The 25,562-nt window shown below is 41.5% G+C and overlaps 1 protein-coding gene across 1 annotated transcript in view; it reads left to right on the forward strand.

Moving 5' to 3' along the window:
* ATE1 (arginyltransferase 1) overlaps positions 1-12,696 on the forward strand; it is an 83,517-nt gene extending 70,821 nt beyond the window's left edge. Inside the window, exon 12 of the mRNA XM_082486608.1 lies at positions 11,088-12,696. Coding sequence (XP_082342734.1) covers positions 11,088-11,266 — 179 coding nt within the window. The 3' untranslated portion in view covers positions 11,267-12,696. The remainder of the gene's footprint in view (positions 1-11,087) is intronic.
* Positions 12,697-25,562: the final 12,866 nt, after the last annotated feature.

The following is a 25,562-nucleotide window of genomic DNA, read 5'->3' on the forward strand; positions in this document are numbered from 1 at the left end:
AAATGTGATAAAAGTTAAAAGCTGTAATTAGGCGCAGATAGAGAGCAGCTGTGGATGGGACACCACAGGCATGTGCTGAGTCCCGGCGCAGCCGTACGCTACCAGCCGCTTTTTCCAGGGTCAGACCGTTTGTAACCATCCTCGGTGCCTCAGATCGTGTTTACTCTCTGTGCCGGTGACGTCGTCCCGACTTTTCACATGCAACATAATTGATTCCATGTTTTAATTAATTTAGCCAGTACATTGATTGCTGTAATCTGATTTATTTAGCTGATAAGCTACTGCCAATCGCTTCAGTTTTGCCTGTTTCATGGAAATGCTTGCGTTTGTAATTCTCAGCTTGATTCTTGTATTTGGTTTTTTTTCCCTTCTTCTCATATATCAATCTCAACGAGGACTTTGCCCTTCTTTTTGAATGATCCTCTTACTGCTTTCTGCCATTTTTACTCCTACACAGTTCAAATGTTTTAGTAAATACCATTTAACTCTTAATCTTTCAGATTTTTTCCTGTTTCTATCCCATTTTTTGGAGCTCTAACTCCTTAAAGCATAACCCTCTAACTTTTGTCTTTTGTACTGTCTTTTTTTCCATTGGTTTTACTGTCATTGCCAGGTTGGGGCTCAGGACTGTGTTTTGCTGTTGGCTCGAAGTGCCATTAAAACCTGTGATTAAAAGTCTGGTTGAAAACGGAATTGACTTCTAGGAAGCCACCTTGTGAAAGTCTGAAATCCCTGAAGATTCTGCTTCAGAAAAAGAAATAAAGCCACTATTTCTTTTTTATTCTTGCATAAATGTGATGAAAATAAGCATATGGAAATATATTTATAAAAGAGAATGAAAAAACCCACCCCAGAATTGCTAAAATTCCCTTTATTTTAATTAAGATTTCTAGCTCGGCCACAAAAATGTTTTTCAATTCCCTGGAAGCAAGGTTATAATCCAGAGGGTGAGGGGGGCCTATTAAAGTTACAAAGCGTGTTTTCGTAACTTGTTTGTGCGCTGCAAAATGACTCTAAAATATATAAAATGAGGCAATAACGCTATTCCTCCATTATTAGCCCTCGTAAAATTGCTTTGAAAAAATAAAGTCGGAAACACATTTATGTGTCATAAATGTCAGCTTTGCCATCAGTGGAAGTTGCAGAAATTCAGGTACTGGGAAGGACAGTCGTGATTTGCTCTCAGCCAGGCGTGAGGGTCAGTACATTGTCTTAAACACTGTTCCTGCTACAAAACATGGACTGATTCATTAGCGTCACTTTGTAGTTCGAAAATTATTGATTATAGTGGAGTTGAGTATTTGGCTTCTTGGGTAAATCTTACTGAATTACAAGGTATTTTAGCTACCAGTTGAAATGAAAAGGCAGTTTATGTAGTGTTTCTGCTTTTTTCTTATGCTTTTGTTCAGGAAATAGATGGAATAAGCTGTTGTGACTGAGATGTCAGTGTACTTATCAGTTTTGAAGTTCTATTGCAGTTAGTAAAGAGAATGAAATATTTCGTTCATCCCTAATAGGAAGTGTTTGTGTGGCAGTTGCTTTCCGTTCCTCATCTTTCCTATTTAAGATGCGTCCCTAATTTAGTATTCTCAACCTTTAATTCACAGCTTTAATGACATGTTTAATGTGTCTTTATCAAGAGTAACTGAGTCACTTTTGATGGTGTTCTGGAGATGACGGGTACCTTGCTAAACTCTCTGGAAAGATACGTGTGCAGTTTTATTTCCCTGTTAGTGAGTCAATGAAAGAGTTGCTTTCATGTGCTCTTTCCAAGTGCTCATTGGATTTTGACCGTGATTTTCCTTTCGGCCTCTAAAGAGAAATGAGCACCTCAAAATACTGAACCATTCCTGTGTTGTTCTGAATAACTTGGGTGCTTTGAGGAACAGAAGAACTCGGCTAACAAAGGTTCCGAGAAGCACTCGGGGAGAGGCATCTGCTGCAGGATAAAGCTCGGTCAGCCTCATCAACGCTGACCCAGAGCAAACAAACCTTCCCAGAACCTAATGTGACCAGAGTCACGCATGAGAAGTGCCTACGGAGCCAAGCAAAAATGAGGCGGGGCGTGAATGAGCTTAAAAGGTTGACCTAGCAAGCTTGGGTCTGTAAAACTCCCTTGTGCGGCCTGCTGGTGGCCTGGGTGCCCCAGCGTCGGTTGGGGCCGCGCACAAGACTGCGCTCTCCCGGCAGTCCTGCAGTCAAACCCGAGCTGAACCTGCTGCAGTTCTGGTGCGTCTTAAACTGAATGCATAATTGAAAGGTGACTAGGTGATCAAAAAGGGTTTTTAAAACAAGCAAAAAGAGGGAAAAAAAAAAACAACAAACCCAACACAAAAGCCTCCTGGGGATGCAGTTAATGTCCTTCATTGTCAATTCACATTCTCTTTTCTCGCATCCAAAGTCATCAAGAATAGTGTCACAGATACAACTTCAAAAGAATTGACTAGTTCATTTTGTCTCCTGGAAGAGCATCCAAAAGTGAAATCGTTATCTTTGTCAACTTGCCATCTAGTAGATTATATTCCTTTTTCTTTCTTTCTTTCTTTTTCCCCTCCTTTGCCACAGTGCCTTGACTTTGGAGGCACTGGGTACTGTTTTCGGATAACAAGTTGTTCAGTCTCATCCAACTAAGATTTTCCTGGGTACTACTAGTTGTTTTTTTTTTTCCAGAGTGCATCCCTGCAAAGCAAGTCCTTGGGGAAACCTCAATATCATTTCAATCTAGCCCTTTGGTAGCCATTTCTCAGTCACCATATTTCAGGATAATAAATTGAAGTGGATTAGAATAATCGCATTATATGAGAGCTCCTCAAATAAGCTGGGCATTTAATACTTATTGTTTTACGTGCATTTCTTTCACATCTGTCCAAAGCAGCGGGCCATACTTGGATTTTAGTGTTCAGCAACGGAGTCAAAGGATTGGATTTGCAGGTAAGGCAGAAGCCTTTGCAGGTTGCTGTGAATTCCAGCTGCAAACGAGAACTGCTATGAATTGCTGTATTCCCAGGAAATGTTTTCCATTGGCCCCTATTCATGTTTACTATGAGAATAATAAGAGTCAAAACACAATGAGTTATTGTTTCCGCGTGGCACAGCAGGGTTAGCGGATTTTGAATGTGTTTTGTCAAGTGATTAGGTCTGCTCGCTTCTCAAGATTGAATTGCAAATCATAAACCAGTTGTATGATTTTGGGCACAAAGCCCAAAAGTTTTGTTCGGAAGATGTCTTTAGGGTTTACCCTTGTTGCAACTTCTTGTTTTTACCCGTTTTAAGGTTCCCTGTAAGTTATACTTGTCAAACTGTAATTCTTCTGTCTTCATGTTTTAAGGATCGTTGATAATATTTTGGTAAGATGCATTTTTCTCCTTAGAAACATTCTCTTTTTGAACAATGATTTCAAAAGTTCTTGTTTTTTTCTTGTTAACGTAACTGCAAAGAGTCGGCCGATTGAGAATATCCTGAGCGTTTTACTGTAATTCCTTTGTGACTCGTGCTTTCTGGTTTTAATTAAGAATTCTTTTCATTGAATTTTGTTGTTGTTTATGCTTCATTTTAGCTGTACTCTTATTTTGGTTCAAGTGGTGTTTTTATACTCCAAGGCATACTGGTCTTTAATATTCTTAATGTATGTGTCTAGTATGAATGGAGCATTACGAGAAAAACCACATTTCAACTCACTGTTATATATAAATATTACTATTAATGGGTATTGCTTATCTTGTCACTGTGTATTGTGTGTTTTGTTTTTGAGGACGGCTTCCTGTGCTTTGCTGCTGAAAGAAAAGAAAGAATGCTTTAAACTGAGTAAGAAATGAGCTTAAATTCAAAGGTCAGATAGATTAGACTTCTGATTTGAGGTGGAAACATTTTCTATTTCCAGTAATTAATATCCGCTATATTTCAGTCCTAAAATGTGAAAAGTTAATTTGTTTCTTCCTTTTAAAGCTTCTCTGTTTTAAAATCATTGATCATTTACGGTGACAAGGTCATGTAAACCAGATGTAGCTTTTCTTCAAAAAACCGTTTGACAGGGCTGTAGTGTTTCTCCAATAAATGAACATTGCTGTAGTGTAACCAGCAAAGGATGGGGGCTGCTTTTGAGCCTCTGTACACCTAGTCTGAAAGCTCAGGTATCATGAAGCTTTTTAACTCCTTGTCAATTGAATTTTAAACCTGTTATTTTTCTTTGATTTGGAAAACGTGAACACTGTGTCCCTCTTTACAAACGACGCAAGTCCTAACTGCTTCAAAATTGAAAATTAAAAACTGAGGACAACTTGAAACAAAACCGCACCCCACCCCAAGCATCCCCTTAGTGCTGTCAGGCTCAAAGTACAGCAGTTGTCAAGTGGTGTTCTTCGTACTTTTTTTTCCTGTGGATTTAATGTTCAGAGGTAAAAATAGTTTTTCTGAGATTCCATTTTTAAGCAAAATGGAAACTAATTTATAATGTGAGTGATTTATGTGGGAGTTTCCTTCAAAGACTGCTTTCGACCTGAATCACAGGTTTCAGTTAATGGCACGGTTTTAAATATTTTAAATTTTGAATTAGGACCGGTTCTTTGCCTGTTTCCTTTCTTTCTTCCACTATTTCATCCTGCTATGGAGAAAATAAGATCCGGGTTCTCTGTGTAGCATGGCTGCAGAAGCACAGAGTGAAGATGGTCAAATGCTTTCTTTGTTCTGAAGGGGGGAATTTAAGTAGCATTTATGATCAGAAAGAGCGTCATTTCAAAGCTTAGCAGGAGTGCCATGTTTCTTTTTTTGAATTAGAAATACCAGACCTCAGTAAGGCTTCTTATTAACTCTGAACCCATTCTGTACAGAAAATGTAGGAAATACTTCCCTGTGACTAATGCGGATTTTTTTTTAAATTGGCATTTTCCTTTTTCCTATTTTAAAAATAAGAAAGTTAATAAATTCGTCACTTATTTTAAATGATTTCTTCACTTATTTTCCTATAAATGGCAAGATGTACTTTAAAAAAACCACATTAGCTTGCTTGCATCTCTGCATTATGCCTGTCACAAATTTGAAAATGTGATGTTGGTGAGGAGTATATTCAAGGGGCCGAGGGGAGCGGTACCGCTGCCGCGGCACCCGGCGCGCGGGGCTCTGAAGAAGAGCGGTACAGAACGCTGCCGCTGCGGTCTCTCTTTCCAAATGAGTATTGATCAAAACCAGCTTGACCCAGATCAGCCACCACCGAAAAGCTGCTTTAGTAGTAGTTTGCCGCAAAAACCTTTGAACCAGCAGACTTTTTTCGTGGCGATGTTGGCTCCGATGTTGGCTCCGTGGCCGAGCTCGCTCCCCGAGTCTCAGCGGGGCGGCTTTGCACGTGCTCACCGCCTTTCTGAGCAGATGGAGCTGGTTTTCACTTCGGCTTAGATTAGGTAGCAATAAGAAAGATTAATGCACTCGGAGAATAAAAATCTTTGGATGTTGGTTTCCCAAAATAATTTTATAAAAATGCTGATCAATTCCTATGTGGTAAGAAAAAAATTCAGCACGTGGAATTTTGAATTTCTGTGTAAATACCCACTGATGCCCTTTTTTATTGCTACTGCTGTGCATAAAAATTTTGTGCTATTTTCTAACTTTTGCTATTGTTGTGAATAAAAATAGTAAAATAATTCCTCCTCCTTTTTTTATGTTGGTATTTCAGCAGGAATGCGTATCGGCATTTGAAACTCAACTCTCGGTTGTGGGAGAGAGCTTGCAGTTTCGGGAGGGGGATCTTGGTTCGGGTTGTGCAAAGAAAGAAAACCGGAATTGTACAGGAGTATGTCAGGCTTCCTGCTCTTCGCATTCCTCCCGGTCCCTTGAGCCTAAAAGTATTTCTGGGGCCGATTGCTGGCTGAGGCTGCCTTTGAAGACCACTGCTGGTACTTTTAGCGTATTACTCGGTGTCGCTCAGCAATGTTGCCTGCGCTTTTGACAACGGCCCGTATGTGTGCGTAGCTGGGCCAAGAAACCAAACCAATATCTGCCAAGACAAACCATTGTGTAGAGAGGCTTTAGATCGCTTCTGCTTTTTACTTATTTTTTTTTACTGATGCTTAGCAACGTATCTGATATGCACTGTTTTTTTCAGAGAAGAAATCCTCCTTGTATGAATTGCTTTTGAGAATGATATGGGGGTGGGAACAAAGAATTTTAACACCTCTCTGCAATTTTTTTAATGGGATCACGGTGGCAAGGTTGAATTATAAATGAAATCTCTCCTGTATTTAAATTTCAGGGGGCAAATGCTATATAATTAACTGGCTGGTTTAGGAGTACAGGGGAGAAGAGAAAGAAGTGACAGTTAATTCACTCAGCAAGAACTGGGCTGTATTTTTAGCTTGGAGACTTACAGGATATTTCTGTAAAGAAAGACGGTTGGCATCTGCAGTTGCTCAGTTCCCTAAAATCACAGGTACTTTCAATCTACAGAGTTGATTTTTCTGAACTTTAGGTTTTTTATTCTCTTCTGTAGATTACAATTTTCAACAGCTCCGTGAGAAGATAATCTTCACAAGGGCAAAGTCCCAAGAATTCAAATGGACATTTAGCAGTACTGTACCTCCTTCTAGTCCCGTTGCTCATTTATAACACTTTGTGAATAGAATCGTTTCCACCAAATCCAATCATTTCAAGTGATAAAAGGTGAAAAGTTCCCAGAGGTGTCTGTAGAGAATGCACAGAAATAGGTAAAGTGTAAAAAAATTGTAACGAACCACTAAAATACGTTTCAAAACCCAGTGATACTTGCTTAGATGAACAAAATGCAGACTTACAGGAGGATGGTTTCTACGTTACTCTTAAGAAACAACTTGCCCAGTGGGTGTGTGGCGCAGTCTTCAAAGCCGTGGCGTGGAAGGTCTGGTCATACTCATACAGGGCCGGGCTGGGGTGATGGCTAAAGAAGCAAGCCTTAGAAAATTAACTGGCTATAAATTATAACTTGATGAGGCATCCGACAGTTACGTGCTTGCAAGAGACATTTTGTCTTCAAACTCATGGTTTTATCTGGTTTGAGATTTCTATAAACTAACGTACCGGCTACTTGTGAGGGGAAGCGGAGGTTAGTGGGAAACTCGGGAGGTGTAAAATGAGAAGGTTGTGAGGAGGAAAAAATAAGCTTTTTAAGCTTTATAATGGTAACAATAGTGCATTCAGGACTTACAATAAGGGTTAAAGTTGGCCTAACATATTTCTCTCCTATCTGATCAGTCAGGGTCCTTCTGGAAATAGAGGTCACTAACTGAAATTGCTTTAATAAAGCATGGAAATAATACTTAATTGATAGAGATGTTTTTCTTGTTTTCAACAGGTAATTTAATTTAATAGAGTATATGATCTCATGTTGAATTGGGATTGCTCCCACTTGCTGTACCCCAGCATTATTCACCCAGAGAAGGGGCGTTAGAAGTCAGTTGGCGTCGTCTTAAATGTAAAGCAAACTTTATCATGCGCCACTCAGCAGGAGCAGATATGTAATTTTTCTTTTCGGGGGTGTAATTTCTTTTTCAACCAATACCCGAGCTCAATCTGGTTTTATTTTCCATTAAATTCTTTGAAAGCAATCTGCTTAGGTTTAAATAATGAATAAAGGGAGTACTTTCCTGAATTCATATGCTGTTGCCTCCAGAGCAGTAGCAATTGAAAGGTGGCCGAGTTTTAACTTGAGCATTTGTTATTATGGTGACACAAGTTCCCATTCGCCTTCTCTAAAAGCTTAACTATGTACCTGAGATGATTATTTTACTGATGCTTCACATTTCAGTAAATGGTTTCTTTTTCAGATGGAGTTTAAATTATATATATTTAAGTACCTTTACAGAAGGTTATTTTTATCATTAAAGTTTTTATTTTGGAGGGATTCAATGGAAAAATGTTCACTAAACCAGGTAGTCTTGGTAAAGACATTTTGGAATTTTTAAGGACTATTATTTTTCTGCCTTTCAAAACATATTTGAAGAATCTGGAATCAACCTTTGTGTGTAGAAGAAATGTAAATACAGTCAATCAAATGTAAGTTTGTAAAACCAAACATACCTGGCTTTAAACTTTTCCTGATGATAAACTCATTACCAAGTCTTTATATATGTAGTTTATACTGTCTGTGTTAAGTGTAAAACATACCCGAAGTATTCATAGTAGAGTGATTTTTTATTTTTTTTTTTCCAAGAAATTGGTATTTTCTCGATTGCTCTGGGAGAGCCTTCTCCTGCCGGAGGGTCGCGTTGTAAACCTGTGCCCCAGGCCAAGGAAGGACTGGTCTACAGCACGGTCTGGCAAGCCTTGCCTTACTTCTCCCCAGAAAACGTGCTTAATAAATTTGCTAGAACCTTCCTCAACGGTTTCCTATAGCTGCACAGCTGGAGCCGGCAGAGACCTGATTGCGAGGGGGATAACACACCGCCGGCGCTCGATGCAGTGAGTGGAAGTGGAGTAAAGGTGTAAATGCTGAGCTACAAGAGCAGGGTTGGGCTGAGCCAGTAAGGCTACGGTGAAACTGAAGGCACGGTGGCTTTAGTTACTGTAAGAAATGGAATCTGGAGCCAGGAACACTACAAGCCAAAAGATGAACTCATCCAGAGTGTCGGGCTTCAGCATTATTTGAAAGCAACGAGTATCGAACAGCGAGTAGGGAACGGCTTTGAAAGTGCTTTTGGCGCGAGACTGGGGAGGCTCGGCGTAAATCCAGTCCAGGGCACAAACTTACAGTCGGCCTAGAGGTGCAGTAAATACAAACTTTCCAATCTAAGGAGTTAAAATAACTTTACGCTTGTGTCACCTCCAGAAGCTCAACTTGCAATTTTTTCCTTGGAGAACTTTGAGAAAGGAGGAGGATGTAATAGAAGAGGCAGTAGGGCTGGTAGTAAAACCGACCTATTGGGATACCAGAAAGGTGTTGGCCACACATCAAAAACCTAATGGATTTCAAAGAGGGAGAGAAAGCCATAAAGTGTTTTTGACTTGGGTGTTTATCTAAAGCAATTGCCAACAATAATTAGTGGAGAATGCAATCTTAGCAAGTACTATTCAGATTCGCTTCCTTCAAACCACGTTTTCCTAGTTCAGTCTTAAATACATTGTGCTTTCATGTTAGGAATCAAAACATAGATAAAAGTAATGAAGTCATTCTGAACTTTGTAAAGCAGGCTCCCTTTAGTTTCACATACTAAATTCAGGCAATCAGCAGTAAAACGTTTATAAGGCATTTCTGTGGATGAATAGGGGCAGGTTCTTAAGAACGTCTTGCAAAGAAAAGTATTTAATGAGCTCCTTTGTCTTCAATAAAGCACAAAGGATATTAAGCTTTTCTGTAGTAAGGGCAACATTTGAATAGAGATTTGTCTTAAAGATTTTTTCTCATTCTTCCAGACAAGTTGCTTAGCTTACCTGTGGCAAGCCCAGTGAGCTTTGGGTGTGGAAAAAGAAAAAGACAGACAGGACTTGGTGACCAGTTTGCTTCCCTGAGCTGGTGTCATGTCCGCTGCACTTTGGATCTGTTGCCATTTCTCAAGCTTGCTGAGAAAGTTCTACCTCTGTTTATTCTCTTACCGAAAAAAAAAAAACCCACACTATTTTTGTCTATGAAGTAGTTATTTGAATTACCTGGTTTTCCACGGCAGTTGGTTTGATTTTGAGTCAACCGATGATCAGCAGAAGGCTTCATTGCGGGTGTTGTAAGCGAGGAATGGAACGGTACACCGTGGGTACCTTTCAGATCCTGTTCAAGGAGCCTTCAGTGTTCTAACCTGGATGAAGCAAGTACACGAACATATACAATATTTTAATTGGGGGCAGCTTGATGCAGTACCTAAAGCTAAGCAATTATATTTACCTGTGCTGCCCCTTCAGCCAGAATAAAGACCCGATGCCAAGAAACGATTGAGTCTTTGCATAGTTTATGTCCCCAGGTGCTGAGCTCCTCGTAAGCATCTCTGTTGCTATTTGAGTTTATATGGTTCTATTCTCAAACTCATATTTCAGCTTCCGTGTCTGAGTTGACTCTTACACTGGTGCCTTTTTAAACCTGAAGTTCAGAAAGTCCAAGATTTCTTTTACTGGTATTTTGTAATAATTTTATTAATTTAGCCTGCAAGGGCCCCAGGTGCGTGGCGTGTTCTCTCACTTTCTTTAAAGAGTTTTCTAGCACTGTAGAGCCAATTTTTCTGACACGCAGCAGCTGTATAACGTTATTATTCAGCAACAGCAGCATCAATTGGATTCGTAAAAATAAGGAAGTTTTAACTTGTTCAACGATGCTCTGATGTGTATGATTCTGGCTAAATTAAGTCACAGGGGCTCTGTAGATGAGGTTAACAGGATTCAACTTTGGTGTGTGTATCTTTGAGAGCTCGGGGCGTTATGTCGTGCCCACCCAGCTAGTGCTTGCACTGCTAACGGTCCGTCGGTCTGCGGAGCTCGGGGGTCGGACTTGAAGTTAAGGGCATATGTTTAAGTTCATCCTACCAGAGAAGCTCAGAAACCAGGATAAATGAGGTAAAAAAGCTGGGGGCCGGAGGGCCAGGGAGCTTCACCTGGGAAGGTAGTTTATTGCCTGATGCTTACTGAAGGCAACCAGCGCGGAGGCTTCTCGCTGGTTTTAATACACTTTGCACAACCGGGGAAGGGAGTGCTCTGTGCTGGTGGTTTTCGCAAGCGGTGTCATAATGAAGTGCAATATGGCAACAGCAGCGAGTCTCTTCTGGTCGGTTGTGTTTGAAAGTATTACCCAGATAGAGTTGCACTTCTGGCGGTGGGTGGGCTCCAGCGAGCATAAAATGAACATGAATTTTAAAATTCAGCAGTATTTTCAGAAATGCTGTATGTCGCCGTTAGAAATGTGTGATTCCCAATTCATATTTTCACGCGCCACCAATACAGTTACTTTGCAAGCTATGTTTTGGTTTCAACCTTGGTTCAAGAAGACTGCTCTGTAGATCAGCTCTGCTTTCATCTCCTGTCCATCTGCAGATTAATTGTATTACTTCACATGGTTTTCATTACGCATACTGAAGTTAGTTGCATAAATTAAGATCATGTGGGCAATATACATAACCAGTTCTTGTGTTCTCCGATTCTCTTTGCAGTTGATGAAGGTCGTATTAAGGACCTGGGCAGAGTGAGAGTACTTCACAAGAGAACCATGATGCCTTACAGCGTGTATAAGAAGAGAAGGAAGGGGCCAAGCGACGAAGCCAGTGTTCAGCAATACGCAAGTTTGGTTGGACAGACCTGTTCAGAAAGAATGTTGTTGTATAGAAGTTGAAAAACCATTACACGGCATTTTGATGGCGCTACGTTTTATTGCACTGCCACTGGATGATGTGTACTGTAGTTGTGTGTTGGTATGCCTACTCAAATAGCAGTATGAAATGCAGGTATATATCTAGGCTTGTGTGAATACATGGTACTGTGTCTAAAGGCCAACTCCAGTAAAACTTACAATACAGCAAGGCTTTAGCAATATAAGTTTAGAAAAACATGCTTGCAATATATCTTAATTAAGTAGTTCTAGCCTTTCTATGCATTTTCAATAATTCTGAGTATCTAAGCAAAATGAAAAACAGGTGTCTTTTTTTTTTTTTGTAGAGACAAAGGTTGACTAAATCTAGATCAACAATAATTAAATTACAAATGTTTTCAAACGGCACTTTGGATATCTGTCGTTAAAAATTGCCATGAAATCTATGCTCGCATTTGTACGCTCCTGAACTCTTGCAAGAGAATTGAAACGTGCTGTTACTTTCTAATGTGTAATCTGGCATGGTTTAATTTTATTTCAGTAGTGTATTTAAAACCGGGAAGAAATTATTTTCACTGCACATTCTTCATTCGTTTAAAGCAGTAGGTTAGTGTCTGAGGTCCTCGTGAATGTAGGAGTTCGTAGTAGATTCTCAGTGGCAGGGGATGCAGTGCTTTGGAAAGCTTTCCCCTTTCGAGAAGAAACAGAATAGTTGCACTATAAATATACCAAAGATATGCAGCCACGTGGCATAGTGGTTTTTTTGGTATAAGCCTTATCCTTTGTCTAAGAAGTGTGGATATTTTAATGCACGTCACTAATGTGAAATAGAGCGTGGAAGGTTTGTCCTATAGCTCTTCAGTACACATTTCAGAACTATACTAAAAAGCAGACGTAAGGTACCGCTGCTGGGCTCTGTGGTAGTTATGTTCTGCAGAATTGTACGGGAAGACTTAAATATCATATTCCTGCATTTTTACTGACTCTTGTTTCTGGTGCAGCAGCTCACAGGTTAACATCCTTAATAACGTTTTACTAAATACTTCTGTTGGAAACATGGGGAGTTGTGATGCTTTATGAAAGCACTTTACTATCTGATCTATGAACGTTGTCATTAGTGTTCTGTGTCCCTATCAAGTCATACAAGTTTTAGGAATTTTGGGAAATAACACTGTTGTATAATTGAATAATGTATTACAACATCATAACAATACCAATGCATTTGTGTTTCTTATCTTCTCGGATATCAGGAGCTAGTATTTACCTTGAATCAAGTTGAAGTTTCCTGTTAACCTCTGAAGAAAGATTCTTACTCAAGAGTATACGTGCAGGTGTTTTTCCCCAGAAAGGAAGCAAATTCAATTTTACCCTCTGAGGGTTACATCTCCTATCATTCATGGGCTTGATGTAATTTTAAACACTTGGCCAGTATTATTAATCATTGATTTTTATGTGGAACATACATAAGAATTTGGGGATTCAAGATTTAACATTTTTTGCCGTATCTGTTTGATCATCGTAATATTATTGGTACAGCCTCAACGGTAATTTTAAAAAGTAATTTTATATTTTATTAATCGGGATATATTGAATTGATCTACTCCCAGTCTGCAACAAAATCGATTATTTCTGTCAGCATTATGTCCGGTGTGTGTTTTTCTGTTGCCTGGAACTGAGAAGTTTCTGTCTGCTGTACAGTCGAGTTTGTCCATGTCTTATCTAAACGTATTGCCACGGGAGAACCATGAAATACTACTTAGAACATTATTGTAAAGCGTTCCTCTCCGTGGAGACAATACTCTTGCCACTCAGTGAAATGTCAAATAGTGTAATGTTTTCTGCCTGCACGATGTGTTGAAAAGCGGGGGTGCCCATGTGGCTTAAAACCCGAATGAATGAGAAAACTGATTTTGTATCGTATAAAAAGGTTATCGGGCACACAGGAATGCCAGTATGACTTGCAAAATCTTAAAAGATGATCAAAACCATTTACTGGTGGCCTCGCTGCACTCCCGGAGGAGTTAAAGTTTCTGTTAAATGGCAAGGGAGCAGACTTAACCTCACCACTGAGAGCTGTTGAAGAGCTTCCATCTTTTTGTGCCCACTGTTTGTTACTGGTACACTGGTACGCCTTCTAGAGATGTGTGAGACTGCTTTCCGATGCTCTGTTTCTCTTGGGGAGCTTTTAAGGACTGCAGTTAAAGAAAAGTGAGATCAGTATGAAATTGAAAATTGAGTACAGCTTGAAGTTGTCGTTGGTGTGACCACTAAAGGTAAATGACCATTTCCTGTGAATTCTGAAACGGTGCTTTCACTTTCTGACCTCCACTGGAACCGCAGCACCACGCGCACGGCCTTCTGCCTCTTACTGAACTCAAATGCACACGCATATTAAAAAAAACCCAACAGTCAACGTTGAGATTAACTCAAAAATTCATCTGATGTGGTGTGATCTGACTCACTTCTGTAGTGTTATTTTAGAAGAAAATTGGTGCAGTATTTTTCAGGACTGATTACTCTCTCCCTGGTTTAGAAGGGGAATAGAGTCTGAGGATGAAGTTCTGTAAGTTTTGCCATTGACTTCAGTGGAGCTGCAAATTCACCACTGTTACAATTTTATTTAATAAGATGTTGTCATTGAGAACTATCGAATTTAGAGGTATTTAATTTAGTACAAAATATTTTATAAGGGTTTTTTAGTGTAGTTAGTTTGTGAGAGTTAATACCTAAAGTCAGGTTGCCGTGTTCTATTGTCTGTTGATAAATGAGCGTAAAGTGGTGGGAAGAAAATGCAGAGCTGTGACCAGTGCTAAAAAATACCACGCTTTGTTTTAATTGGAACTAAATGGGGAGCTTACTCATTTCCAGCATCAACACATTTCAGTAAATGCAAAAGAACCCGCATGTTGAGTTTGTAATTGCTTTTCAGCAGGCCTGTTTGACTTGTACGTGTAGAAAATAAAGTTATTTCTAGTCTCTGTAAATAATTAATAGTTCTGAGTGTGACTTCTGTCTTACTTTGTTGAAATTCATTATCTTGGAGGTTGACTAAGCGTCCCGTGAACAGCAAAATTGGGGAAGTCAAAGAGTAACAGTGATCAGAAGGGATACCTATCCGTTCAAAACATATGCCGGTATATTAGAACTAAGTTTTCGTTCTAGCTAGACAGATTTCTAATGAAGAGTTTATGCTTTGAAACAGAATTTATAATTCTTTTGTGAGTAGAATAAAGAAAAGAGGTAGGCTTTTCACAAATGGCAAGTAGACAGGGCTCGCTACTTGTTTTAGTTTGGCTGCACCATTTACAGTTAGTTGAAAAAACCCCTTTCTCTGAAGTAAGCAGCCAACCGTGCAGCATAGAAATCTGGATTACGCTCACAAACATAACCAAACACCGATTCCTTTTCTTGCTGACTGGGGCACAATTCCAGCTAACTCCGGGTGCCTGAATGAGACTTTTGTTGAAGCCCAGTGCCACCATGGCTTGAAATTTTGGTGTGCCAGGGCTTGCGGTGGTCCAGAGCGCAGGGCTCTGTCCTTCAAATCCTGCTGCCGGGGAGCGTTGATTTTTTTCTGTTTCATTGCTCCTTTGGAGTCTATGTCCATCACTCTCTTTGGAGTTCTGTTAATATCTTTGCGGGGCAATCATTCTGAGGCTACCAGCCTGATCAGCCGTGCGTTGCTGAATTCCCTCTCATTCTGGTTGTCCCAGATAATCATAGAATCATAGAATGGTTTAGGTTGGAAAGGACCTTGAAGATCACCGAGTTTCAACCCCCCTGCCATAGGCAGGAACACCTCCCACCAGCCCAGGTTGCCCAAGGCCACGTCCAGCCTGGCCTTCAACACCTCCAGGGATGGGGCCTCAACAACCTCTCTGGGCAACCTGTGCCAGTGCCTCACTACCCTCAGAGTGAAAAGCTTCTTCCTAATGTTCAATCTGAACCTGCCCTCTTCCAGTTTAAAGCCATTCCCCCTCGTCCTATCGCTACATGCCCTATCCTAATCCTCTGGACATGGGTTACGTGCTTTCCACTGTCCACCCCAGGCTTTAACAGTTCTTCTTGCTCGTTCTGTCCCAGTCCTGCTACAGGAAGAGTCTGCATTTGGAAGGGTGTAGACAATATTTAGGGCAGAAATCATCACCACATTTCAGGGAGATCATCAGCGTTGCCAGAAGCATCGTAGCCACGTATCGTACCCAATATATTTATAAAACTGCACCTTCAGAGCCTCTTGCACATATGATCTCACATACTGAGCATAAAAAAAAAAGCCAGATTACGTTTTCACTTGCCAAATGATTTGTTTTCTTAAGTTAGTGGAAGTGATGGAGCGTTTCCAAGCCCTGACGCCGGTGCTGTCCGTAGGAGCCCAGGGTGGTGAGCTGCGTTCCTCCGTCAGGCTCGAGCGTCAGCTGAGGACGGTGCTATGGAGAAAAGCCCCGCGGAAGGGTTGGCGATGGCCCCGGGTGACAGAGAGAGGACCTGAAGGTGGCTGCTGGTCAGCGGAGCAGTAACAGGTAAGTAGCGTGTGATTTGCCTTCAGTTACGAGACAGATATTAGTGTCCCGGAGGAAATAAAAATGCGCTGTGGAAAACAAATGGTATAAATAACACTTTAGTTTCAGTGGTAGCTGCTAACCAAATGAGTATACCAGCTAGGTTGATTATAATAAGCTCATTTTATATGATATTTTTTTTGAAAAGCACGGTGACTAAGTAGCTAAGTATACAAACGCTTGCCGAACGGAACATTTTGTGAATAGAACTGCTTAAATAGAATGATAATGCACAAGTACTAGGAGGGTGTTAAAATATGTTGTATGCGCCAAAACACGTTTACAGCCTATAGATGTGCAATAGTATATCTCATACTGTTAATAACCATGGTATCCAGGTGCTGGTTGTGGTCAGTGGATTCCTAAATACAGTAGTATTCTATAAATTAATCTACTACGTGCATTTTGTAGCACATTTAAAGCTCATCTTGTGAGAGCTTTGTTTTCTAACAGCATTAAAATAAATAGGAATGTAAATATATGAAACGAACATATAAAACCAAGTATTAATTCTACCTGTATTAATACGAAACGATCTTAATTCTGAAAACAGTGGCTCTTACTGGTCTTAAACAAATCAAGTAACAGCTCGGAAGCTTTCTGTCTGTATCTCTTCATGGTTACGTTTTACTGTTTTTATGTTTATTCATTTCCTTGTTATAACTATTCCCATCAGATTTTTGTGCTTCCCATCGGTTATTTCCACTTTGGTTTTGACACATAATACACACGTCTGCCAAAAGTCCTGCTGCGAGATTGCTATTAGGACAAAAAGAAACTGTTAGAAAGTCTATTAAGTAGTGAGAAGAGAGCGGGGTCCACAGGGACAGTCAGTCTGCAACCTTTGTGCTGCGGAAAAAGCGGGATTTATTTACAATTTAGACTGCTGCAGGCTTTAAAATAAACGTGTCAGATTTCATTCATTTCCCTTTGTCTGTGACATCTGATTATCATTGCCCAGGAAGAATCAACGGAGCGTTGTAGAATATTAAGAGGAGAGAAAAAAAGGTTAAGGTCAGCGTACTGTGTTTTTAGCCAAAAAATCGAGTTAAAGAATGAAATTGCATGAATTCTGTTGAAATTTTCTGATGTCTGCGTAAGAGCAGAGACGTGTAGGCTGGATGGGACTTTCAGGAATTGTTTGCTGCTTCTCCCCTGCCTTCTCTTCTCCAGGCTGAAGCAGGGCAAGAACACGTCCACCGTCTGAACCTCGCTGCTGGTGGTGATCTCTAATGAAGGCACCTCCAGGAGTTCCTTAGAGTGATTTTCTGCAGGGAGTAGTATCCCTGTTATGGGAAGTTTTTACTATCCGGTATTTATTTTTCATACTTTCGGTTGCAAGTGAACCTGGTTTTCTTTGACCGACGTGAAGGTGAAGAGCGGTCACTGAGGTTCCTCTTTGCAACAGCTCTACACATTTTCGGAGGCTGTTACCAAGTCAGCCTGATGGGTTTTTTCCTAAACTAACCAGTCCCAATTACTGGTCCAAATAGTCACGTTTTTAACATATTTTATTGAGCTTTCCTAAGGATTCCCGCATTGGTCCACTTTTTTAGTGTGGAGCCCTGGCGCCAGCTGCTCCAGTAATCAAAGTAACGATTATTTCAGTGTTTTACATCAGCAAATAAATGTTGCTTTTTCAAAATAATAATCGTCACTATCCTAACTGATTTTTTTCTGTTTAACACAGATCTGTGTTTTCTGTTTAGCTCCCACACTTCAGTAAAATATGCTGAAGAACCAACCCTTACTCTACCAGAAAATGTAACTTTTCTCTCCTTAAATGCTCTCAACCTGCAGCCACCAGAGGGCACGGTCCAGCTTGCGAACTTCGTCCTAGCACTAACGTTACTTCTTGTCCGAGTATCCACATTTTCTGGGTCTTTTTTTATTAACATCTCATTCCGAGTTTAATTTTTCACTCTGCTGTTAATTGTGGCATATCGGGGGAAAAAAAAAAATTATTGTCAGGTGGGGTTGACAAAGTTCTGCGCTTTAGTTGAATGCATTTAGTTCTGCATTTAGTTGAATGAAGCGCACGTTTGTTAAAAATCAGGGTTAAAAGGTATTTCAAGGCAAATGTTCTAGATTTTAAATGACTGGATTTATTAGACACGTTATGCTACTAATATATGACTGAAATTAAGATCCGCAGAACGCTTAAGGAGAGGCCAGCTGGCAGTTACCCATCTCGAAATGCCTTTGCTATTCTAGATTAAGTAATTCTCGCTGTTCCTTTCCACGTTGTCGTTTCATTGATCAGCTCCTATAAAGTGTGTGCAGTGGGAGCGTTAATAATGTCTAATATACTGTTTATTGCATGCGTTTTGACAGCTGCTTTATATTTCTCAATGGGATTGCAACAACTAAATCAGTGCATCTCAGGACAAACGCTATCTCTAAAACCGCACAAAGCGTGCTCGCATCTTCTGGTGCGGGAGAGGTGTGGATTGCGCTCGCCAACATTTAACTTAGCAGTTGCACTTCCAGTTACTGAGAGTGTGTCCATTCCCTTCCTAAGGCCCTCTCTTTTCAGAAGCCAACCGATTTTTAAGTCAAGCACAAAGTTGTATTTAAAAAAATTGCTGCTCAGTTCACACCTACCCTGAAATAAAAAAAATAATAAATATATCTCTTCATTGTCGATAGATGTCTTGGCGAGGTTTCCAGCGCATTGATTGTGAAAGCTAAAACAAAATAAGAAGTGCATTATTTTTCTGTTTTTTCCTTATCATAGAATCATGAATCATAGAATGGTTTAGGTTGGAAGGGACCTTGAAGATCACCGAGTTCCAACCCCCCTGCCCTGGGCAGGGCCACCTCCCACTAGACCAGGTTGCCCAAGGCCACCTCCAGCCTGGCCTTCTTTTGTTTTTCACCTGAGTTGTTTTGATGGTCTCTCACCTGTGCTGGGAATAAAATGATTTCAAAATAAGGTTTCTAATAGTGAACTTGGAGGTCAGGAGACCGCAACGCTTTTCTTTATTGCCAAGGGCATGGCAACTCCTTTGTTTTGTGAGTATATGCGTCTCTATTGCTCAAGATGAAAGCGGTCAAAGACAGATCAGTTGAAAATGAGGTTCCCAATTTAAAATTATTTATTATTTTTCAAATGACTACATTATTGCAGTGCCCAGAAACTTGGAAGAAGCTTTGCTGTGACAGCTGCTGCCATGTGTCCTCAAATTGAGATTATCCTCATCCCTGCAATTTTTGCAGTCCTTAAAATCTCAGATGTCTTGTAAATACTCCTTTCTAAGCTGGCTTCAGCAAAGGGAGTGAATAACTGCTTTCCAGGAACGTGGCAGAAAGCTGAGAGGAACCGGGGTTCAGAGGAATGTCCTTCTCCAGTTATTGTGTCTCTTCTCGAGAGTTGGTGGTGCCTGAAGGCTCACGCTGGTCTTCAGGAGAGAGAGGATTTCTCCCTTGCTGGCCTTGCACGTCAGCACATTTGATTTCCTGGGCATTGCATAATGTTATTAGTGTATAATACTCGGTAATATTATTGTATACTGTTATTTTTATACTCTTCTTGCTATGTTAGCGTCCTTGAGAGCTCGTATGTTTTATGATAACTCTTACAGCTTGTTCCCTCTGTCTCCCGAAAATACTTTTATGGAGCAGCATTGTCATTCTTACATGGAACGGGGCGGTTCCATGGCGCTATGAGGCAGCAGGACTTCTGTTGCTTCTTTCCTTTGGAAGCTGTCAGAACCTTTCAGCCGGGAATAAATTAGCGCAGTCTCACCAGGTTGTAGCTGGGAGATACGTGAGACGCTGCCTTCTCCGCAGCAATAAACATGGCAGGAGCCTGACAAAACTCTCCAGCAGCTGAAGTGTTCGGTCAGGATGAGAAGGGCATTTGTTTAGCGGGATAGAGATATTCTAGGAACCCCAGTGCCGTGTAATGAAGCCAGAGCTTGTGTATCTGCTTTCGGTCTGCTTTTAATATGTTAAATCTATATTTTTCCTTTATGGCCTTGTATTGTAAAATAAAAATAATAATTCTTATTTCCGTAAGCAGAACACTGAAATCAAAAAATAACACTTGCTAAAATTAAAAGTGGACATTCCTGAAAAGGAACTCTCCTCTCAATCCAAAGGAGTGGAGTTGTCAAAATATACCTCCCATTTGCAAAGAGGAATTCCCTTTCTGTGCCTGAAGATTCTGATGCTTTAATGATTTTCCGTTCACATTCCCTTTGTTGTTTTTTTTTTTGTTGTTGTGTCCTCAGTTTTTCTTTTGCACATATGAGCACCTTTCAGTTCGTTAGACCCTGTAGAAATTGAGATGTTTATCTGTAGCTTGTAATTCAAAAGCATAGTTAGTCGAGCGATGTCTGTTCTACATTATTACCTTGCAGAGTGACCTCCTAGGAGAGAACGAACACATTGACATTTGCAGTTGATAATCTATTGATCCATGGCAGAAAACAAAGGCAATCAACGGGAGGGCTGTAATTGTTTGATTAAGTAAGTCTGATGAACAGCACATTGTACATTGATCCAAAGTGCCTTGGAGCTACAGCTTCACAATGTCATGACTCTCCCCACAGGCACCTGAGTTTTCAGTTTGCTGGTGCTGGAAAGTGCTCTGATGGTCTCACAAATTCCCATTGTTCTGAATCACCTGTACCGAGGGTGGCTGCGTGGCAGGTAAGCTGCTCTAAAATCTGGAGAGCTGAGCGCAGGATGGTTTCCCACCCTGACCGAGTTGTTGAGGCCTTTAGAAGGGGCTCTACTTTTCCCCAAAGTAAGGTCAGGGCAATCGAATCCACTGGTATCTGGCCTCCGGCGAGTCTGAGCTCTCTTCTGAACGGGCTCCACGGGGCGTCATCATTTTTTCTTAGTCTGCACCGAGCAGTAATGATATGGTGGTTTTAAAATCCAGCAGTCTGTCCTCATTAGCAGTCCTGCAGTCGCCAGTGATGCCTAGTGATAGTTGGATATTTCATAAAAAGTTTGATTCTGACATAACAAGAAAGAGGATTCCCAGCTCCTGTTCCAGCCGGCGTCTGCGATCCTTTTCAAACCTCTCTATGCCATTGTTCATTACTGGATTTTATAGCAAGTAAAATCAGGATTACAATCTCCTGAACCTTCTGGTGATACCACACGTGCAACAAATAACTGTCTCCGCATCTTGTTCTTCCTGGAGATGGAATTCATCTGGATCAAGAAATAACGGTGTACTATAGCAAAGCTGTAAACACTTGTCCTTAAAAGGTTGAAGGGCGTAACATGAGTTTATAAGCTCAATGGTTGGTCTTAATTGTGTCACCTCTGACTTGAGGAGCTCAGTAGAATAACCACATACATGTCTTGGGACCTCATCCCTTTTCTGAAAGTTTTGACATGTGGCCTTGTCCGTTTTCCCTGACCCACACCTGCAGTAGTAGCTTTGGGGTGTCTCGCCCATAAAGACCTCAGGCTTGTCATACTTCTCACCAATTTTACCGATAGAAATGTGCGTGGAAAGGTGGTATCTGGCTGCTAGATTCAGTATCTGGGACTCCTCAGTGTTCTCCCTGAGTTATTCCTCCTATTTTTCAAGGATTGTACTGATAAGAAAGGCCATAAATTACCCGCAGTATTTCCTTTGTTGTTAAGTTGAACCAAGAAAAAACGGAAGGCTTTTTATGCGCCAACTATTTGCTTCGTTTCCTGCAGTTTTAAGTAAGGGTCTCCTGTTCAGGGCAATGAGGCTTTTCACAACAGGTACGGTCATCTTTGAAATAGAAAAACCTTCTTGAAACCCTCCGGCAAAACGGCCAGAGCAGTCAGAGCTCTTCTCATGATGGTGGTGCAAACCTTCACCAAACTTCTAATGATTCTGATGTTTATAGCTCGGAATATTTCACACACATGTTCCAACTTTGCTTTCACAACATTTGTTAAACCAACAAGTCTGTAGCAGACATGACAGCTACCATCAGGAAACTTGTTTGACAGTTTAAACAGGCAGCATCTGTGTTTCCTACATTTCATAGTACACAAAAAGAACGAGGATTGCCCGTAGCTCAATTAATTCAAGATGTTGTCGCATGGTGGAACTCTGTTTTGGAGATGTTAAAAACATCTAATTGAAGAAAGGGATTTTTCTCTTGTATTTGGCTGAGTTTCATCAATATCACCTCCTCGGTGGAGTGTTACTGAGAGCAGTTGGCTTGAGTTTGGGGAATTAAGATAAATTGGTGTACATCAGGGCTGTCCTCCTCTGCTTCCAGCTACGTCTTTGTTGAAAGCGAATTTAGGATTTTCAAATTTCAAAACAAAGTAAAAGACTCAAATTGGGTACCATTTAAGCGTCTCTTAAAATACCACTGAAATCGTCACCATTGTGAACAAAAAGGCAATCAAAAGAGAAAAGACACCCCAAATGCAGCAAGGAGAAACTGCTGGCATGTTAGCGCTGTGAAACGAGGGTAGTGGTGGGAAATGAGGAGTGAGGTCCCTAGTTGCACGATGGGCGGAATCCTATATTTGCATCCCTTATATTGTGTAATGGCAGTCAGTGCCTTAACAGTAAGTCAAAATTGTCATTCTCTGTGTCGGTGAAGTAAAAACCAGAACGAACCCAAATACGAAGCAGGGCAGGTGGAACTGCTCTGCAGCGGTAATGCCGGCCGCTGGAGGTGAGCACAGCTCCAGTGGTAAAGGAACCGTTCTTGCCGGGAACAGTTGCGTTGCATGGCTTGGGCTCAGCAGCGCACATAAACAGATGCTTAAGGCTAAGCCCATGAGGAACGTTTTGATGAGGTGGTCTCCGCGGGCGCCAGGACACCACAGCGTGGTCCAGCGTTGCCGTTTGCTATAGGGGACTTAAAGCGTTACGACATTTTGATTATAATTAATAGGGCCACGTTTTGGCACCTGCTTCAGGATTTTCCAGATTTATGTTGCTGTAAAGAGCTAAGATAAAATAAAAATTAGCTCTTCTATGACAAAATCCCTTCAACTTGCCTAAAAATTGGGTGGAGGGGAGAAGTGGGAACGTTTTCCCAGAAGCCGTCACGATGGATCAAATTGCGATAGCCGCGTTGAATGGTATCTGAGCCCATGATTTCATCGGTCGGCTTCAGCGAGGTTCTTTGCAGGGTAAGATATTATTCCATATGTTATGTCTGAGCCTCTGACTCTTGCCTCCGGTAACATGAGGTACTTCTGTCTACGGAAGCCGGTTTTTATGCGGGCTGTTGATCTGTGCCACGGCGTCTGCTGGTACAATGGCCGATCTCTCTGCTGAAATCGTCCACAAACATACCGGTTTTGTGTCAGTGTCTTTATTGGATGTCTTCTCAGAAATCCTTCCCCATACCACTTTCTGGCTTTTTTAATAGAGGACATGCAGCGAAAATCATGCACGCTTATTTGAAAATTTATGGGCTGACCTGAGTATTATCTCTGGGGAGGACTCCGTGGGTCAGTCAAAGTGAATTAAAACCAAATGTGTCTGGTTTTCATGTTTACTCTTTCCATAAACATAGCACATATGCGGTGTGCAGCTGCTATCCTGAATGGGTTTTTTTCCCCTGGTATTTGGGGGATCTGCACTTTAAGAGCGTACTCTATTGATAGTGCTGTAGAAAGAACAAGTGATGCTGGACCTCTTCGCAAGTCATTTATCAAACTGTCTGGAAGAATTTCAAGTAAGGTAAGACAGCAGTGAAGTTGGAGCTAAGACAGTCAGTATACAGTGCATTTGAGTAAATAAAAAGTAACAAAAAGTCAATGCCTTTCCCCTCTGCTTCTATCAACTCCAGAAGAAAAGAGATAAAAAGGAACAGAACGTTTCCTTGGGGGAAGATTACCATTTATTTTTATTGATTAGGGCCCTCAGGCTGTGACCTCAAACACTCCTGATGGTTTCTTCCCCCTCCTTTAGTCAGTCCTCGCTGCTGATTTGTGCTTTGACGAAGTGGTTAGTGGTCCCCTTCGGCAGTGAAGGCTCCTCGGAGCAAGATGCCGCGATGCTCCATTCTGCTGCAATGTGGCCAGCTGGGCACGGCGCTAATGCCTGGACAAGAAGAATTTGCCAAGCCACTTACTCAGTCTTTTGAAGGCACCGTTCTTCCTTCTGTAAAACGAGGGAAAAAAAAAAAAAAAAAAAGCGCTCGATCTCTTGTGGGTTATTCCCTGTTTGTTCCCTTCAGAGTATAAATGAGGATGCCCTTTTTTCTAGGTGTTTTTGTATCTTAACCAAGTCTCTGGGTGGTGGGAGTTATAGAAGATGACCGCAATCAATGGAAACGAGCGTTGAAATTTTAATGGAACGACATCATGTAGTCCACCTACCGAGAAACCAGCTGTAGGACCCGGGTGATGTGTGTGGCTTTTCGGTTGGCAAAAAGCGTAACTCCTGTTGTTAAGCTGCAGTGAGTCCCCACACCAGGTACCCTGTAGCTGAATCAGCTGATGAAGCGGAACTTAATCTTTGCCTGAGCTCACGGGAAGCCTGGAGCTGGCTTTGACCTAGTGGTGTTCTTTCCTTGTTTTTTTTTTTCCCCAGCAGTTTCAGCAAGTGGCAATTAACCACGTCCTTCTCCTTCCTTTTGGCAGGATGGTTTCCTTCCAAACCCCCACCATTTTAGGGGTCTGGATGAGCTCTCTTTTTCCTGCTCTCTTCTGGTCCCATCCCTGGCACTGGGGGAACACGTGATGGGACCCGTCAACCTGGGGGAAGTGCACATAATGAAACCCTTTCCTGGTTGAATAGGCTTGCAGAATGTCAACCAATTTCCCCAGCCAGGCAGGACCTTTCGGAGTCATTCTATATCCTTTTATTGCCGTTGCCATAGCGAAAGACACTAATTCACCTTTGTGCGAAACTTAATAAAAATCAGCCCATCATTCACTGGTCCACAGACCATTAGAAGTACTGCTGCTGAATTTTAGAGACGGGCTTTTCACAATCTACTCCGCCACTCGCTAAAGAGCCGGTTATCTCATTCTCTTGTGCGGGATCTTTACAGAGCATGGAGGAGTCGCTGTACTTTCTTTGACTACAGTCGTCTGGAAATAGGCAAAAAGGCACACGGTTACCGTGGTTTAATTTAAATGCCAAAATTACCTTTGGGATGAGCTTTCTTTGGTCTTCGGAGGAGAACGGAGCTGTCTGGGAAACCCCTGCAAAGTGCTGAGAACACTAAATTGACCTGACGCTAATCAGAAATAGTCTTTTCTGGGCTACATTAAAGGGGCTATTTTACAGACACCGAGGCTTGCATTTGGGCTGGTAGGCAAGTTAACATCGTACAGAGCCACATTGGGTCGGTCTACCTGGGTTGCATGTTATTGGAAAAGAAAGAAATAGGTAAATACACTAATTTACCTTTTAAATGGAAAGAGCTGCTTTTGGGTTGAAGGCGTACGGACGCCACAGCTCCTGCCAGAAGCCGCTGATTGTAAAGCCTTGTTTCTTGGCGTTCTGTGAAACTAGCCCAAAAAGACAGGAGGGAGCATTTTTTGGTGTTTTATTTTACAGCACAAATTTTTGCAGCAGTGTAGTTTTGCTCACCCGAGTGCCTGAAGAGCGGTGCGATAAATCAATGTTTCTCACGTTCGAGCTCACACAGCGGCTCCATCACCTGCAGCCACACTTGGACCACTGCAAAGAGGTCCATCCTCTGCCCCCCACCCCCCAAAAAAAACCAACCCCACCCCAGATCCAAAGTGTGGCGGGGGATCCCCCTGGCACGGGGCGGGCTGAGCTGCGGCCAGTCCCCGGACCGCGGCAGGGATCCCCGCATTGTGCTCCG

This window comes from Vanellus vanellus (assembly GCF_965231255.1).
Source record: "Vanellus vanellus genome assembly, chromosome: 7".
Classification (NCBI taxonomy): domain Eukaryota; kingdom Metazoa; phylum Chordata; class Aves; order Charadriiformes; family Charadriidae; genus Vanellus; species Vanellus vanellus.